General features: G+C 60.5%; 1 protein-coding gene across 3 annotated transcripts; it reads right to left on the bottom strand.

The window, feature by feature from the left end:
• Positions 1-834: 834 nt before the first annotated feature.
• Positions 835-15,562, bottom strand: SRF (serum response factor). Of its 3 annotated transcripts, none has more exons than XM_052806211.1 (7): positions 14,937-15,562; positions 13,301-13,567; positions 7,780-8,041; positions 7,256-7,435; positions 5,455-5,574; positions 3,912-3,988; positions 835-3,641 (listed from the first exon to the last, which is right to left on the bottom strand). In XM_052806211.1, exons 1-7 carry the CDS (start codon positions 15,435-15,437, stop codon positions 3,546-3,548), a joined length of 1,503 nt encoding a protein of 500 aa, XP_052662171.1. In that variant the 5' UTR covers positions 15,438-15,562; the 3' UTR covers positions 835-3,545. The 3 variants fall into 3 exon arrangements, with proteins under 3 accessions (XP_052662171.1, XP_052662170.1, XP_052662172.1); XM_052806210.1 differs by lacking the exon at positions 7,256-7,435 and adding an exon at positions 4,534-4,725 and having other exon boundaries at positions 14,937-15,548; XM_052806212.1 differs by lacking the exon at positions 7,256-7,435.
• Positions 15,563-17,987: the final 2,425 nt, after the last annotated feature.

The following is a 17,987-nucleotide window of genomic DNA, read 5'->3' on the forward strand; positions in this document are numbered from 1 at the left end:
TTTAAAGCCCGGGTTGTTCTTTCTTCTTGTCCAGAGGCCAGGGGATGGTCCTGCACACCCCAACCACCATGTCTGGATGCTCTGGGTTGCCAGCTGCATGACATCTCCTATGATGACAAGAACTTGGCCAGCATCACTTATCTGTCGAGTTCTGTATCAGGTTAACACTACCTTAACAGCAGCACCTTCATATGAAATTTTTCTCTATTCTGGAAATACCTGTCACTACTAAAAAAATATCTCTGTCCTCCTTTGGTTTGTGGTAGTTTATCAATATATAATCCACCTGGTGCCAGACCTAGGGATCATCTTTTCTTTGATGTTACAATGGCAAAAATTCCTCTTCTAGGCCTTAGTTATCGCTTAACTACTCCATAAGCAACATGGGCTTTTTGTCCTCCCTGTTTTAACTCTTCCTTGAAGTGCTCCTGCTCCTCCCTGTTAACACCCATGAAGTAGACCAATTCTTTTCTTCTTCAAAAGTCCCCGTTCCTCCTCATTCCTGGTTTTTATTTCTCTTGACACCACGCCCTGCTCACCAGCACCGTTCCCGACCGTTCAGAAAAAACAGACTTCGCAGACCTGCTGTCCACCCCAGGCCCGCTCTGGCTCTGGGACTCCCGGAGTAGGAGCCCAGCCGGTCAGGTCTCACCTGCGCAGGAGGCAGCGGGGATGGAGATTTTTGCAAAGAGCCCCCCTTTGCCACATCATGCCCAGACAGCCCCCCTACCCTCCGCAGTACACAAACTGGCGCAGGAATCTGCCTCCGATCCCCATTCATTGGCCCTAAGGCGTGTCGTCCCCTCCCGCAAAGCACGGCCAAGATCCCAAATCTGTGCACAAAATGATAACATTTATTGAAAGAGTAATTTTTTTTAATACAAAAGAAAGCTCTGTACATAGTACTGTGATTACTTCCACATCCTTCCAGAAACACAACCCTGGAAACTGGAGGGGGGGGGGGGGGGGGGGGAAATCCCACACACACTTATGCGTACACACGCGCACACACACACACGCACACACACACAACCCTCAAACCGGTAAAATGAACTAAAAATGTCACCACACAATAAATGCCAATTCATCCCTGATACACAAGTCTTCTTACAAGTCTGCACTTAAATAAAATACACCATTAGCGTTTAACCAGCAGTTGCCTTTGGGGAGCCAGGGAGGGGACGCAGTCAGACACCCCGTAGCAGCAGGGGCATTCCTGCCATCCCAGCCCAACCGCTCTGCTCCACAGTGCTAGCACAAGCAAAGCGGAGCAAAGCCAGGCCACAGTGACGCGCTGGGGCGAAGGACAATGCAAACCCCAACCCCATCCTTCTCCCTGGATGAACTCCTAGGTACCCAACCTCGTTTTGGAAGCGTCACCGAGCAGCCTTCGTACACCTAGTAAAGGGGCACGGCACAGCACTCCCACGCGCTCCGAGCCGCGGGATACGCATCGCTCTTAGAGCAAGGATGCTAAGGGGAGGCAGCACGTAATCTCTCTCACCAGACAGACCCCCCCAAGCCCTTCCCAGGCTTCAGGCAGAGGGCTGAAACGCCGCTCTGGGAGCACTTTGCACAGGGCAGGGCGGCTTGGAGGGGACCTGTCCGCATCCATGCGCTAAGGAATGGCTGTAGAGGGGGAAACTACAGCCCAAAGATCATCAGCTAGAAGTTCAGGAGATGCTACCCGTACAGCGAGCAGGGATAAAGCCACCGCTGGCCCCTCGCCACCCAAGGAGGAGTGGGGGACGGCCGTATCCCTTCGGCAGTCACAGGTAGCACTGCTCCACACCAAGAGCAGCGACACGGAACGGCCGCAGGTCCCAGGACCAGAGGCGAACCGGGCGGGCATCAGAAAACCCAGCCCATCTCTGGCACCCAGGCACACTGCAAGCCCCTTGCTCCTCAGGGATGGGTTTTTCACTTCTAGAGACCAGCCACTGCTTCACTTGCCTTCTGCCCGTTAAGCCCAAAATGACGGGTACGGAGTCCTCAGTACAGGTAAGCGGGAAACAAGCATCCCACTCGGTTCAGCTTGATCCCTGGCACATGCTGGTGGGTGGAGAGCACAGCTTAAACGCTAATGCTGAGGGAACATGTCCAAGGTTACAATACAAACTCAAAAGCAAGGCCCCTTTCCTGCCTCCATGCCCACCCACCCCTCTCCCATCCCCCTGGTACAAACCCCATGAAAACTGTACAGGAGCCAAACTTTTATTCCTTAAAGAATTACATAAATACTGAGTTTAACACTTAGAAAAATAAAGTCATTTTCTTTTTTTTTTTTCTTTTTTTTTTTTTTTCTTTTTTCTCCAAGGCTTCTTTTGTCTTTAACTTAAAAATTAAAAAAAAAAAAAAAAAAAAAAGTTACAGTAGCTGCTTCTTCCTCTAAGGATTCAGCAGCTTCTCTCGCTCACTCTCCCTCCAGGGACAGGGCTAGGTAGCAGAGCCATTCACAGCAACTCCCATGCAGGACCAAGCACGCTCCAGCCCCTCTCCCCTGGCCTTGCTGAGCTTGCACAGGCATCACAGCGGCTCCTCCACAGCCCAGGATGGCCTGCAGGTCACCCTGGCGCTCAGAAAAAGAGCCTGCCACCTGCCCGGCAGCTCAGCGCCCTGTGGGCTCTTCCCTTTGACACTTGAGTTGTTTCTCCACCTTGCATCAGACACAGAAATTTAAAAAACAAAGCGCTGGCCGGAGCTGCAGGGGGATGTGGGAAAGACCCGGCCACGTTCCCCTGGGTGCACGGAGTCCGCAAGCAGTGCGAGAGCTGAGAGGAGAGCGTGGGGCTGGGGCGGCCACAGAGCCCACCACCACCACCACCACCACCACCACCAGGAGCTCTCTGGGGCATCGTTGTGCTCCTGGAGATCCTGGCACTGAGGGCAGAAGGCTCGCTGTAGTGCATACGAGGAGGACAGGGCGACGTGCCGCAGAGGGAAGGGCGCGCAGACCCAACCGGAGATGCACGTACAAGCCGGCCGGCTCTCCCCTGTCCGGAGCCCAGGGTGAGTTGCTGCAGCCAGGATCGGTCACCCCGACAAAGGCACATTGCTGAGGCCAAGCAGCACAGCCTCGACCTGCTCCGCTCCGAGCTGCGCCGGCGGGACGGCTCTGGGTCCGAGCTGAGCCCCACGCAGAGCAAAAAACTCATGGGCAAGGTGACTCAGAGCGCCCAGAAGGAGCCAGAGCCTCCCGCTGGGAATGGCCCGCAGTATTTATTTACAGCGCAGAACAATCTTCCCCTCAAAGAGACAAGTTTCTTTGGCTGGCGTGAGACAAGCACAGCTATCGCAGCATCCAAACGCCCCCAAGCCCTGCACGGCCCCAGCACCGCTCCACCCCGGTGGGTCCTGCAGCCCCACGCGCATGCCTGTGTGTGTGGGTGGGTGCGTGCGTGCGTGTGTGTGTGCATGTGTGGATGAAGGAAACGTGAAAAGGCAACAATAAATAACTGGTGCAGTCTGTACGAGAAGGAATTGCCGCCAGCCCCGGCACCGGCGTGGCAAGCCGGGGACAGCGCAAGGCCAGCAGCAGAGGCCTCTCAGTCACTCTTGGCGCTGTGCGAGGTGTCCAAGTTGACCACCTGCAGCTCCGTCAGGCTGCTGCCACTGCTGCTCTGCTGCCCGATGACAGCCATCTAGAGAGAAAAGGGAGGAGGAAGCACTGGGGGGGGGGGTACAGCGCGCCCCGAGACCGTGCGTGCCAGCAGCCAGGGTGGCACCGTCTTTTCTGGGCACCTGTCCAAGGAGGGCAAGGCTTCCTCACCCAAGGGTGGATGGCACTGACAGCTCTCCCAGACCCGAGGACCACCCCTACCCGAGGTCTGCCCAGACCCACAAAGGATGCGCAAGCAGGGGCAGAGCAAGGACACCCCCCTGAACACCCGCAAGTACCGTTCTGCGCCTACCTGGTGAAGCTGGACAGCCGAGACCGGGATCTGAACGGTGCCTGATGGGGCTGTCAGGAACACTTGGGGGACGCCACCTGCCACAGAGAGAGAGAGAGAGAAAGCACAAATGACACCGTCCCTTAAACAGTGCTCCCCCCCGGGTCCTTCCTCTGAGCTCCACGGAGCTTCGCAAGGATGAAGGTGCCTATTTGCATGCATGGAGGCATCCCAGAAGCAAGCCAAACGCGCTAGTTTTCCAAATGCTGGGAGAGGCAGGCGCAAGCCCTCAGTCCAAGTCTTGCCTGCATGGCTTCGTGCTGCTTTGCCCCCTCATGCAACCACACATCCTCTTCAGAATCTCCTAGCTTCCTCCACTGCTGCGCCTGCCCCATATGCCACCCATCCCAGCAACCCTCACCCCTTTTTCCCCAGCAAACGGCTCAAGCAATCCTATGCATAGGAGAACGGCGGGATCTAAAAGCGCGCACCAATCATCGCCCTTGCCGGGCCTTCGTACAGCCGCTACGACTGCTTAGAAGAAAATTCTACGAAATTAATACACAGCACAAATACATGCGAGACGAGAAAAATCAGGGTGTCAGAGCACTTAAGGGAGCACTGACCCAGACGGCTGTCTTACCCTGATCCTGGACCTGGCCGTGGGACACCTGCATCGCTGAGGGCGCCTGCGAGAAAGCGTTGAGGACTGCAAGTCCACCGTCCGCAAGGCCAGATGTGGGCGCGTACATCACCGCATGTGGGCTGGGGTACATCATGTGGCCACCCACAGTGGTTGGCACAGACGACGTCATGATGGTTGCCGGGAGGGTCACTGGCACCAGGACAGACTACATGTGAGCCACACGAAAGGAGTCTGCTACACTCACAAGCCCGCTCAGCACCCCTCCCTCAGCCACCCTTGGCATGCGGTCCTGAAGCAGCAGGTGCGTGGAGATACCCATCTTGTTCTCCCAAGCTCTTGGATACCCATCTTGTTCTCCCAAGCTCTTGGAAGAACAGGCAGGAGAGCTCAAACCTCTCCTTTCACGAGTATGAGAAGGCAGAAGAGCATGGCAGCCAAACATCCCAGGACTGAATTCAACTTGAGGTACAAGTTTCCCAATGAAGCTTTAATAAAGCTGCTGAACTGGATTCAGACTCTATCCAGGCACCTGAACTCAGATTTTGCTGACAACAGAGGTGTCCTCTACACAGAGAGTAAAAATCTCTAGGGGCAACGCTGGCTCACCAAGAAACTATCCGAGAACCGGGCAAGCTGCTCCCAGCTCCATGCCACAAGTAAGAGCAGATGATGTACCTAGAGAGGCTCTGAAATCCCTTGTAAGGTGCCCTATGCACAGCAGCATCTACCTAGACGTAGCACAGCACGGTATGGACTGGCAAGAGGTATAAATACACCTGGGAAGCTGCCAGAAAGGCTGGGATAGAGTTGGTCTGAAGAAGGATCCTGGGCAGGGAGCGGGTGTGAGGTCTCTCGGTGTGGGCTGTTATCAGCAGCGGTTAGGAAGGAAGACAGTGGTTACTGTAACGTCCCAATTACCTGTTCCACTGGAAGAGGTCTGGGTAAGGTCAGTGCTGCTGTCACTGGAGGGAGACGTTTGCTGCGGTGCCTGGTGCACCTGGATCGCCTGGACCGGGACCTGCTGAGCCATGGTACCACCTGGGGAAAGAGAGGAGCCGATCAGCCTGTTGGCTCAGCAGGGATACAGGCACTCTGGGCCACGTGAAAGCCCCCCCACCCCCCCAAGTCCTTCTCCGGCAGCATACAGCTCTGCAGCGTGGCCCGGCACTGCACCGGGGAAGGCTAGCCAAAAAGCAGCACGTGGCAGAAACCAGGACCCGCCCCAAAGAGCAGGCCAAAACCTGCTCTCTCCTGGCACGCAGGGACCAAGGAGGGGTTAGCTGGCCTACAGGGCTCCAGAGAGAAAAGGAAAGGCCACAGCAGCTCGTCTCCAGGTCCCAGGCACGGTTCAGGAATGCCTGGAGTCCTCCTCACCGTTCCTGGCTCCACTAAGACACAGCACCGATGATGCTGGGAGAAAAGGGGGCCAGCACATGTCCCCAGCACTGCCCATCCTCAGCCAACCCTGCAAGGATCATCTCACTGCACCGAGCAGAACTGGGAGAGCCCGAATGCCCAGGCCAGCTGAGCTCCGCTGCCTTCGCGCTCCGGAGCCCGGCTCCGTTCTCCACAGGGCACTCGGGGAACAGCTATCTCAGCCAGCTTGTGATCTCCAAGACATCGGTCAAGGGATTAGAGACCACTGGGCCACAAGGTGTGCGTCGCAGACCTGCGGAGGCATGGCCGCACAGCCTCCGGCCCAGCCCACTCGTTGCAAAGCTCTTCAGCTCCAGAGATGGAGCTCAGCACAGAAAGCTGCCCTCAGGCTCAGGTCCTGTCTCCGGAGGGAAGAGCAAGGGATGCCAGAAAGCAGGAATCACCAGCCACCTCACTCAGACTGGGCATCTCCCCACGCACCACACCGCAGAGACACACCTCCATTATTCTCTTTGCTCCTCCAGACCACCAGGGAAATCCAGTCCCCTTGCGTGGGATCACGCTGTCTGCCAGGGCCCACGGAAGCCATAAGGGCTCCAAGAAAGCACGCAGGCTATCAGACTCATCAGCTTGTGCGCAAACAGGCGGGACACGAGAAATACCGCCTCACTCTCAGCGCTGGTCCTCAGACGACGGCTGCCCCCTCAAAGGACAGCCTAGCCCTGCTCTGAAACTCCAGCCAGGAGCACGTCCAGCCCCGGTACAACACTTGGAGAGCCTCGACTCAGCGTGACGAGAAATCTCCTGCAAAGGACAACGCGCACAAAGCGGCAGAGCAGCACCGCTCCCTCCTCTGCTCTGGGTCTCTCCTCATCTATCCTCTGCACTGTGGTTCAGCGACTGACTGCAGATCCAAATACAAAAGCAGGGGCAGCTGCTCAGAGCCAAACGCCAGCACTCAAAAAACACCCGCCGGGCATCCGAGCCCCTGCGGTCTCCTTCCGTCGGTCCTCCTAGCAGCACAGTTCAGCCTCAGCGCAGCCGCACCGGGGACCCGTCTCCCCTGCGTTTGCTAGCCGCAGGGCAAACCCTGGGGCAGGAGACTGACAACCCGCTGCTTCCCTCGGTCCGTATCCCCCAGGATGCTGCTCCTGCCTACGCCAAGCGTTCCCTGCCCTGTCTTCCCATCTCTCCCCTGCGGCCACAGCCAGGGTGGCCTGCGCTCTGCCTCCTCTGTGCTCCCACCTCGGTTGGGGGTCAGCTCTCTGGCCAGGACCAGGACCCCCACAGATGCCTCCATCCCCCCCCACCTCAAGCAAGCGGAGGAGAAGCGAGTGCTGACCTGTCAGCGACACAATCTGCCCTCCAGCTCTGGCAGGGAAGCGGAAGACTGTCTGTTGTGCCTGCTGCAGCTGTCCAGCCGTACCCGTGAGCACCTGGCCCTGCTGGCTGGAAAAAGCCAGGGAGTGCGGCTGTAACTGAGCGAGAGGAATGGTAGGGGTCCCCGGAGAAAGGGAAGCACCTGCCAAAAGGAGGGAGAAAGAAAGGCTTTGTCACCACCAGCTCTTTTCACTCCCTCCAGGCTTCTCGGTGCTGCCCTGGGGTCCCGGCTCAGCTCCCTTGCCACCACGCCTTTCCCAGCAGCAGGGCCAGCTAGCAGCACTCTAAGGAAACGCTCACTACATCGCCCTTCTCCAGCCACCGGCCTGGCTGGGCTCGAGCAAGGAATCCCAGCCAGGTTGACCCTACAGCAGCAACCACTCCGCTACCTCCTGCCACTAGGTCTCCTCTCCTCTGGAGAGGGCAGCAACACGCTCCGGGTGCAGAGACGGATGGATGCAGTCCTCGGTTCCTAAAGGCACTGACCTGACATGAGGGTGAAGCCAGTGGGTATCGGCATGAGGCCCCCAGATGTCACTGCACTGGCTCCAGTAGTCTTCAGCACTGTCCCGTTGGCACTGGTGACGGCATTGGGGCTGATGCTGGCAGACACTGGCGCCAGGTAATTCGTGATGGGGAATGACGGGCCACTGCTGACCTGCATGGAGGTCGAGGTGGTGGGGGCTGTCTGGATGGTAGACGTTGTCCCCGGCAGGTTGGTGACAGTGAACGCTGGTTTCAGTGCGTCCTGGGGAAGGAGAGATTGTGACAACTCAGACCAGCCCTTGGATCTGGTCAACATCTGCCCAGGAGGCCGAACCGGGCTCCGCAGGTTGCATCCCCGTGGCTAAACCATACCCTCATAGCCCGCTGCCAGCACACGGAGCAGAGCCAGGGTAGCAGAGAGGAGTTGCTTTTACAAACATGAAGAGACTGTGCCCAATAACGCAGCGTGAGGAGAGCTGGAGAGGGCTCAGCGTAAACCTTGGATACAAGCCCGGGGCCATACAGGTCCCCCAGAGGCTTCCCTGCAAGACACCAGGGGACGAAGCAACCCTTCCCCTCCCCAGGAGTCCCCGTAGCCTCCAAGAAGAGAACAGCCTCTTTTTGGCCCACAACAGGCAAAAGCAGTCCTTGCAGGGAGAGACGTAAAGGCAAACACACCGTCTCCTGTCAGGAACACGCACCACTTCCCTTATGGCAGGAAACACATGGCCAAGAACAAGCCGAGAACTGGCTCTTAAAGGCAGCTGTACACCGAAAGCAGCAAGGGAGAGGCGAGTATGGCCAAACCCGGACACCAAACCCTGCCCTGACAGCTGCTTTTTGGCAGGCCCTGGGGAATGCCTCCGCAGATCTCCTGGAGCAAAAGGGAGAACCTGGCCAAGGGAAGCACCCATTTGCCAGCCCACTAGCAGGAGACGGGCACAAGGCAAACGCTTCCAAGCGACCCCGCGTGTTAGCTACAGCCAGCACGCACCACGGTCCTGCACGGAGCATCGGAGCCGAGGACGGCATCACCAGGGAAGCTGAGCTCCAGGAGGAAAACGGCCCTGCGCTCGGCCAACGCTAGCCTGAGAGGCTGGCCTCCTGGGTCTGGGAACGAGGGAGGAACGCGTATGCCAGGCTGCAGGGCACGTAACACCCCGGTTTCCGCAGCCACGAGGCGTGTGGCTGGACACGGCTTGGATCTGCCGGACCCAACCAAGCCCAGCATGATCCCTGCTACCCCCGGCAGTCACGCTTCACCCAACACGCCTCCTTCTCCCAAATCCCCTTTACGGATACCCAGGGTCTCCACGGCTCCTCTCCTGCCCTGCTCAGCTGGCCAAGAGCGGACTGCAAATACACGGCTCCGCTGGAGACCATGCCACAGGGGACCTGCCGTCCCCGTGTCCCGCCGCAGCCGCCGGTACGCCTGGAAAGAGTTAAGGCTGCCACACTCCCACCCCTCCCACTGCAGGCTGGGGGGCCCAGCTCTCCCACGTGCTAAGCCTTGTTCCCAGCTTGTCAAGCTGCCAGGAACGAGGAATTCACAGCTCAACGAACAGCTAAAAAAGGGAAGGCAGCCCATTTTGGACAGGGGGAGCCAATCCCGGGCACCCAGCCGTGCCTCAGGGCCTGGGGAGGGAGGAGAGCAACACCCCTCCGCCTTGGCACCGCAGTCCCCAAAGTCCGAATTAGAAGAGGCACGTGATGACAGAGCGGATCCCAGCGGAGGCACTTTCCATTAGCTCAACCACAAACTCCTGCCATCCCACATGGGACTGCGAGGCTGTGGGTGCCCTCCCCACGTGGGTGACAGGGCAGAGCTCCCCACCCCCCCCCCATCCACAGCGGAGCAGGGTGGGTCCTGTTCCCAGCTGGAAAAGCCAGGCTCACTCATCCCCAGGCACAGCCCTAAAGCTGTACACCCCTGAGACAGAGCGCCCAAGCAGCCAGGGCACTTGGCATCCCCCGCCTACGCTCCGTACTCTCAGGGCTGGAGGAGGCATCCCCAAAAATTCACAGCACCCTGCTCAGGGGGATTCCCAGGACTCCCTAGAAGCACGAGGGCAAACCTCAGTATGATGGGAACAGCAGAGACGCTTGGGAAGGATGCCGTGCCAGCAGGCTCCAACCACGCACACCCCATCTCCGCCACAGGTGAGACTCGGATTCATCCCGTCTTTGCCGTGGTTCTCTTGGGCTGCAACAATAACTCCCAGTACAGAAAGAGAGCTGGGAGAGACCTTGGCACTGGACACCTGTTGCCTTCTCCTCATGCCTGTGTGGGACGCCGCAGAGCCCCTGGGGTCCCCCCCAGCATCCTGCAAAGCCCAGACTACATGTCCAAGGCCAGCCTCCAACAGGGGCCAAGTTACGGGTCACCTTCAGCAGAGACGATCCAAGGGGCCACGGACAAGCCCTGAACCAGCACGGCAGCCCCGAAGGGCCTTTCCCTTCCTGATCCAGCTGCAAATCCATTCCCCGCCACAGCTGACCGCAAACTTCAGTTTGCGGTGCCTGGGGAATCAACACAGAGCAGAGAGGTGCGGCGTAGCGGCGGGAGATGTCTACACAGACCCGCGCCGCTGTGGCATGCGCGATAAATGCTGGGCAGCGTGAGCGGACCACAGGGCACAGCCCAGGCCAGTCGATGCCCATCCTGGACCATAGTAGGGTCTTGGGGACAGAAACGATTCCAACTCCACAGCTTCTGGGAGCTGCCCGCGACAATGCCGTTCAGCATGGCCCAGACTCCCCCCCGGCCAGCGTTATTACGCGGATGTTGCAGGACAACTGGCCTTGGAGGTACGTGGGAAATCCCAAACTGGTCTCCAACACCTGTTCTGCACTCCGGATGGTGCAGAGAGTCCCACCTTTCTCCCACCCCAAAGAGAGATGACCAGATCAGGGCTACTCCCATGCTCTCACCCCAATCTAGAGCCCCTGAGCTCCCTCCAAAATCCCCTCTCCCACAAAACCGCACCCGGGAGATTACAGGAGGGCACCGTGTCGTTTGGGGCCCGCAAAAAATCAGACGGGTCAGCGCATCACAGTACCGTGGTGAGGATAGAGGTGCTGTTCTTGGGAGTACAGCGTGCCCCAGTCCCAGCTGCGGCCCGAGCTCAGCTCCATGGCAGGGAGTTTGGGTTTGGCACAGCGGGAGGATCTCATAGCTGCTGCTGGCTGTAGCGCAAAGGAACACCAGCAGGCTGCCGACTGCAGGTAACAGCCTGGCTGCATTGCTCCCCGCTCTGCTGCAGCAGCTGAAGACACGCAGGTTTTGTCTGTACAGAAGTTCAGGAAGCAGAGTTCACGGGAATGCCAGGGAGCAACTGCTCGACCCTCTCGGAGCATCCTATGCGGCTGGACCTGACAGTCCAGGCACTTAATTTCCTGCAACGAGGCACCCGTAACCCAGCCCTGTGTACCACCCATCCCTCAGCAAGGATGCCAGCCACCTAGCACGGCCCACCCACAGGCTCCCTTCATCCTCAGAGGGCTTCTTGGTCTATCCGAATGGGGCTGACCTCTGCCAGAGCACCAAACCAGGCTTCCAGCCCTGCAGAAGGGGAGGGTCAGGGTGGGACGGTCCCCAGCCCCAGGGCTTGCCGTGACAAGAACCCTCAGCAGGCCAGGGGTGGGTTTAACCGGAACGTCAAGCAGAAGACAGGGCCGCAGGGCTCCTCCAGCCCCACGCCAAATTCTGGCTGTGGCCACAAGGCACCCCACGCTAAGCATTGCCACTCATGGGATGGAGCTTGCAGGGTTGCATCAGAAAGCGGGCAGAGAGAAGCTGCGTTAAGAAGATCCCCTCTGCAGAGCTACCGCAACCCAAGAGCACGCTTCCTTTGGGGCCACCTAGCAGTATTTTCAGGAAAAAAAAAAAAATCTTAAGGGACATGATGCGGACAAGCCCCACGCCAGGGACAAGCCAGCTGCCATGCACAGCGCTTCCCGCGCCTCCAAATTATTCCAGGCGTAGGTAACTTGTCTCATGATAAAACACCCACAGGACTTGCCCTTCCGTCCAGGAGAAGCCCAAGAGCCACAAGTCCTTACAAACGCGGGCTGCGCAAGGGAGAAATTGCTGGTGACAACGGGCTCCTTTGCCTACTGGAAAGGGCTGGCACAACTCACACTAGGAATCGGAGGCACCCGGGGGAGTCACGCCATACTGGGACAGCCCGGACCGTTGTTGGGATCCCATCAGCGGGAAGCCTTCCCAGGGACTCTGCTGAGCTCCAGCACATCGCTCTCCAGCCAGCAACACCTTGGCCCACCACAGCTCCTCCGCCTGCAGGGATCTCTGGGACCACTGGTATTTCTCAGGGCTCAGCAGCGGTAAGCTTTTGCTCGGTGCAGCACTGCACGCACGTGGGGGAAGAGGGCGCGGAGGAATCGTGGCTGCTGGGCACGTCTCAGGACCGCGCTCCCTGCCTCTGGGATTACTGCAGAGACCTCAAACACCCTTCTCCAGGTTCTGCCTGCTGAAATTTAGTGGCTACTGTACGGCAAGGATGCTGCTGCGGCTTGCGTACAGTCGGCTGGAGGGCTCCTAGCGCAAGGCCACCGTTCACCTGGAAGGATGCTTTTGCAGCAAGCCCAGCACCCGTGCCACGAGCGCGGGTGCAGCAGAGCTGCAGCAACTCGCAGCACCCAACGCCGGCCCGGGAAACTGTGGCACAACCCCCAGCTCAGCACGTCGTCCCAGCCTCGCACCACAAATTCCCCCTGCCTCCCATCTCCAAGCACCTGCGGACCCGAGCATCAGCCTGCAAAGGAAGCGGCAGGGATACAGGGACCAGCTTTCTTGCAACAGCTCCCAGGAACGGCACCGGGGGATGCAGGGACAAGACAGGGCCCTTCCAGCAGAAAAAGGCCATCGCTTGACGCAGCACCCACGGGCCGGCCCTCTGCAGCACCCCGGGCGAGAAGCCACAAGTAACACGGGCAGGCAAGAGCCGGCGCCTGCAGGGACACCAGGCGGGGAGCAGAAAAGGCCCATCCAGCCAAATGTTTCCATTCCCCATGTCCTCCCTGCCCCCTTCCAAAACAGCACCAAAGCAAGAGACAGCTGCAGCTTATAAGGAATGTGAGGGGCCCTGCCAGGGACTCTGGCGAGGGAAACCAGGCCTTATAAGGCCATGGAGGCAGAATCAAATTTTTATCAATGAGTGCGAGAGCATGGAGACGCCCGCGGAGAGATAACGGCGCCGAGAACCGGCCGGGGGGGGGGGTGGGCCGGGCCGGTGGGGACCCCCGCTGCAAAGGCCGAGGCCGGGACACCTGCCACCCACTTCCCTCCCTCTCCGAATCACCGCTACCACCAGCCAAGTAGAAGGAGCCAGCCCCGAGAGGCCACGACACGAGCTTGCTGGAATCGCAGCAAAAGGGGACCCACCCTCAGCTTCCCAAGCTGCTATTCCAGGAGGGCTGGGGATGTTCAGGGCTTCCCAGCAGAGTCCCACGGGAAGAGCCCGTGCCTCCCAGGCGTGCAGCTGAGCACAGGGAACGTTACCTTGGTCTCCCCGCTGCTGTCCGACTCGGACACCTGGTAGGTGAGGTCTGTCTCCTCAAAGCCCGTGGCACTCATGCGCTGGTCAGTGGTGGGGTCCGAGCGCGGCGGCGAGTCCGGGGAGTTGAGGCACGTCTGGATCAACGCCTTCCCCGTCTCACTGGTGATCATGGGCTGCAGCTTCCGCGTGGCAAACGTGTACACGTGGCCCGTCTCGCTGGCCACCAGCAGCAGGACTTGAGTGCCAGTCAGCGTGGAGAGCTCGTAGGCCTGCCAGCAGCGCAAGGGAAGAACAGGGAGTCACCGATGGAAGGGACGCACAGAGCGCGGGACGAGAGTCCCCAGCACGTCCCTCCTTTTGCTCACACCAGCTCCGGCTCCCTGTCACCCCAGAGGAGCCGCGGCCTCTAAAACCAACTCAAGATCGGTTCCCTACAGGTTGATGTGCCCCGTGCTGCTGTTCCCATCTCCTTTAGCATGCCCTTAGGGGACGTGCATGGCAGGAAAAGGGCGATGCCCTCAGGAGAGCAGTCCGAGGACATGGGGACACTGGGCTGTCCCCATTCCGGAATGCCCACCCCTGCTTCTCCAAGCATCTGGATGCCTGTTCCCCTCACCTCTGCCGAGCCATGTGGGAGGATGCTGCTCAGCCCACACACCTCTGCTCCCTCCTTCCCCTTCCCGACATCCCAGCCGGGTCGGGACCCGGATTCCCCTCTCAGTCTTCCCAGTCCTGAGCCCAGCTGCACCCAGACACCCCTACAATAAGGTTACCATCCCCCAGGATCGACCCGTGGGCTTGGAAAAACGCTTTTCGCATGCCATCACGGCATACTTGGTGGTCTCGCACCAGCTGCCATAGACGGGACGGCCTCATTCTTCACCCTACCCAGCAGTATCCCGCAACCATTCCCACCTTCCCAGGGCGCGCGAAGCCCGGCTCGGCTGGGATGCAGCACTGCCCAGCGGTTCAGAGGATGCTCCCAGCGGCAACGGGGGGGGGGGGGGGGGGGGGATGCTGATGAGCCAGCAGCACCCCACTGCACGCAACATCCCCCAACTTTTGGATTTTAGCCTTGCACAACGGCTCCGGCCGCCAGGAATCGCGGAAAGCGTTCCGGATCGACCGAGACGCGGTGCTGGCCCCTTCTACGGCTAAAGGCCCGGCTGGACCCTCGGCAGGGCAGCCCACCCGGGCCACGGGACCGGCGTGGAGCCCAGTAACACCCCGCACCGAGCGGGGGTCCGCTCCGCTCCAGCCGAGAGCTGCACGCTGCACTGGGACGGCCCCCCCCCCCCCCCCCGCCGCCCCTCGGAGTCCGCGTGTGTGTCTCCCACGGGCTGCGTGACCGCGACCCCGGGTGGCCCGGGAGCCCCACGGGCACCAAGTCCCGGCCACAAGCCATAACCGGCCCCGCCGGAGGCTCCCGAGAAGCCCCCCGGAAGAAGCGGGGGCCGAGCCCGGCTCCCCCCCCCCCCCCGCCAACCCCGGGCGGGACCGGGAAGCCGTCGCCGTTTCCGGGCACGGCCCCGCTCGGCCGGGAAGGCGAACAGCCCCGGGGCTCCCGCCGGCCACGGACAGGTGGGTAACCCACCGATACCGGAGCCCACCCTCCCTCCCTGCCCGGTGCCGCCGTACCTTCTTCATGATGCCGGTTTTCCTCTTGCTAAAGGTGGTGTAACGCCGCAGTTTGTTGTCGATGAACTCCATCTTGATCTTCACCCGGCCCCGCGTCTTCTTACCGGGTTTGGCACCGCTCACCGCCCCGCCACCCCCACCGCCGCCTCCGCCGCCGCCACCACCGCTGTAAGCGGCCGCCGCCGCCGCTCCCGCCGCGGGCCCCGCCGCCGCCGCTTCGGCCAGGCCACGCTTAACGCCGCGCCTCTCGCCGCCCAGCTCCTCCTCCTCGGCCGACTCCGAGTCTCCCTCGCTGCCGCTGTACAACGCTTCCCGCTCCAGGCGGCCCCCGGGCGGCCCCGCCGCCGCCGCCGCCGCCACCCCACCACCGTTCGCCCCGCGCTGTGGCACCGGTGACCGGCCCAAACCCGAGCCGCGGGCCAGCGCGGCGGCGGCGGCGGCAGCAGCAGCGGCGGCGGCAGCGGTGGTGCCGTTCCCGGCCCCGGCTTGGCTCGGTAACATCGCGGCGGCGAGAGCGGGTCGGGTCGGGTCAGGCCGGCCCCGCCATGGCCCCGGCTCCGCGTTCAGGGCCCCGCTCCTCCGCCGCCGCCGCCCCCGCCGCGCCGCGCCGCCCCCATATAAAGCGATACAATGTTGCCTTTTATGGCGAAGGCGCTCCTTATATGGGGCGAGCCGGCGCCCCGCCGGGAGGTTTCGCTCGATTGGCTGGTGGGGGAGTCAAACGGCGGCGCCTATTGGTGGACGCCCTGGCGTTTGATTTGCATACGTTCCGACCGCGCTCGCGTCACTCCCAGGTTGAAACACGCAGGGAGGCTCTTAAAGGGACAGCGCGCCGCACGGACGGGGCGGGACGGAGCACCGAAGGCGGTTGTCGCCGCTAACGGGCGGCCCGGCGGAGGAACCCGGGCTGAGGCACCCGTCCTTCCAGCCCTCCTGCTGCCAGCTGCAGGCACTCGCGTCCTCGCCGAGACTCCCTGCCTTGCCTCGCAGCCACCCTCGTGGGTGCCGCCGGGAGGATGCTCCACGCACACACAACCCCCCCCGAACCCTCCTGCTTCTTGGGGATGCCACCAGATAACTGTCCACCCACGCTGTGCACCCTGCGGGGATGGATCAGGGGGCTGCCCGCTTCCCCCCCGGGGGTGCGGGGACGCTGAGGGGGGTGGGCTGGGGCTCACAGGGGTGCTCAGGATACAGGACTGGGCAAGATAAGACCCAAATACACATCGCCCGAGCCCCAGCTGAGCGCTGGTGGGATGAAAAAGGGGTCTCCGTTTACCAGGATGGGCCACAACTGCCTTCGAGTCCAGAGAGAACGGAGTCCTGTACCACAGCCATCCGTGGGTACGGCTGTCCCGTGGGGAGACGGCTGGGATGGCCCCACTACACAGACTGGGACCTGTGTCGTGTCCCCCCCTTGCTCAGCAGCTCCCACATCCTCTGCTCAGGTGTGAACCGGGACCTCCCAGGACGAAACTGGGTGCAAAAGGGACCAGGCAGCCCCGGAGCTCGAAGCTGCGAGGACGGACGGAGCCACATCCTTGGCTGAGAAAAGGGTTCTCCCATACCCTGTCCTACAGGTAGGAGCTGCAACCCAGGGCAAAACCTCACCTCCGCCAACACCAGCCCTGCCACAAGACCCCGTTTGCCTCCTGGGAACCCCACGGAGGGAAAGTTCTGCAGCTCCCGCAAGCCTTTTGCGCGTTGGCCCCCGTCGCTCAGAGGACGCGCGCGCTCGCCGCCGGCCTTCGCGGCTGCCTCCCGCTCTCTGGGGCCGACCTCCGAGAGAGCAAGGGAGTAACTATAAAACCAAACACCCCCCCCCCCCCCCCGCTTCGCCGCCACCGCCTCCCCCCTCCTCCCCGCCAGCCGTGCTCCTCCAGTGAGCACACATGCCATTTATAGCTCCCAGCAGGGCTGCTGGGACTCACATGCCTCCCCATCACATGCCCTGGCCACCCTCCCTTCGAGCTGAACCCAAACTATACCTGGCACAGGTGAGACGGAGGCTTGGCCCCCGTCACGCCAAGCCGAGGAAGGGTCAGCCAGACCCTCTGCGCGGCTGGACGCACCAGTTAGGGCTGAGAGCAACTGGTACGTAGATCCGATAGCCGGAGCCGGGCCAGCCCGCAGGTACTGGGATTGGGGTTCCTCTCGCCCATAGACGCTTTCTTCCTTCCCCTGAGCCTTCCGACTGTAGGTCCGCGGGGAAGCCTTTCGCTCCCCAGGCTGCAGGAGAGACTGCACAGGCAAGAGGTGAGAACCGGCTCGTTTTGGGGCTGGCTCAGCCCTTCTGCTGGCATCCTTCCCCTCCCCTAGCCTCATCCTGGGGATGCTTTCCGAGTCGGAGGATCAGCCTGCCTCTGAGCTTCCCGGGATGCTCATCTCTCACCAAGGCAGCCAGAAGCACGCCGCAGAGCCAAGACCCGTTCCCTGACCACCATCACCCACAGGACACAAGTTACCAGCAACACCCTAACAAACCAGCACCCGGTGGCAGTTGAAAGCACCTTAAACCAAGTTTTTGGCCACTTGACAGTCCCATTTCATCTTCAGAGCTGTCCTCATTTACAGCCCCCGCCCCAAGTCATAAAATTCACATTTCTAACCCTCTTCTGACACAGCTGTGGGCACGGCACTTGACACTATGCCGTAAAAGCCTCTTACCCAATTACCCCCAAGGATCCTTCCAGACAAGATGCTGCCTGTGCCAGCTGCCCATAGCATCACCCCAGCCCTCCGCGTCCCCTTTGCAATACAATACTCCTCTAGACCATTGCAGCGAGCCCTTTCTCATCCTTTTCCAGCTCTTCATCCGTATCTCTACTGGGGAACTATTAAACACCCTCTGCACTCAACGCTGGGGTTGTGATGGTTTCTATCCTGTTGCTGATCTTCTTACGGCTAATTCAGCTGCTTTTCTGACTGCTGCTGAGTACAGGTAGATGCTCTTTTTTTTTTTCTTTTTTAAGAGCCAGACCTCATCTATCAGCAGCAAAAACTAGATTGGAGGTACTGCTGCACACGTAAAACGAGGTTAAGGCCTTTCTT

This window comes from Harpia harpyja, chromosome 13 (genome assembly GCF_026419915.1).
Source record: "Harpia harpyja isolate bHarHar1 chromosome 13, bHarHar1 primary haplotype, whole genome shotgun sequence".
Classification (NCBI taxonomy): domain Eukaryota; kingdom Metazoa; phylum Chordata; class Aves; order Accipitriformes; family Accipitridae; genus Harpia; species Harpia harpyja.

What these genes read in the sequence shown, in the direction of transcription:
- SRF (XM_052806210.1), bottom strand. Translation starts at nt 15,437, where the DNA reads ATGTTACCGAGCCAAGCCGGGGCCGGGAACGGCACCACCGCTGCCGCC. An exon ending in AAACCGGCATCATGAAGAAG is followed by an intron (nt 13,568 to 14,936) that starts GTACGGCGGCAC and finishes CGCTGCTGGCAG; the next exon opens with GCCTACGAGCTCTCCACGCT. An exon ending in TGGCTTCACCCTCATGTCAG is followed by an intron (nt 5,575 to 7,779) that starts GTCAGTGCCTTT and finishes CTCTTTCCCCAG; the next exon opens with GTGGTACCATGGCTCAGCAG.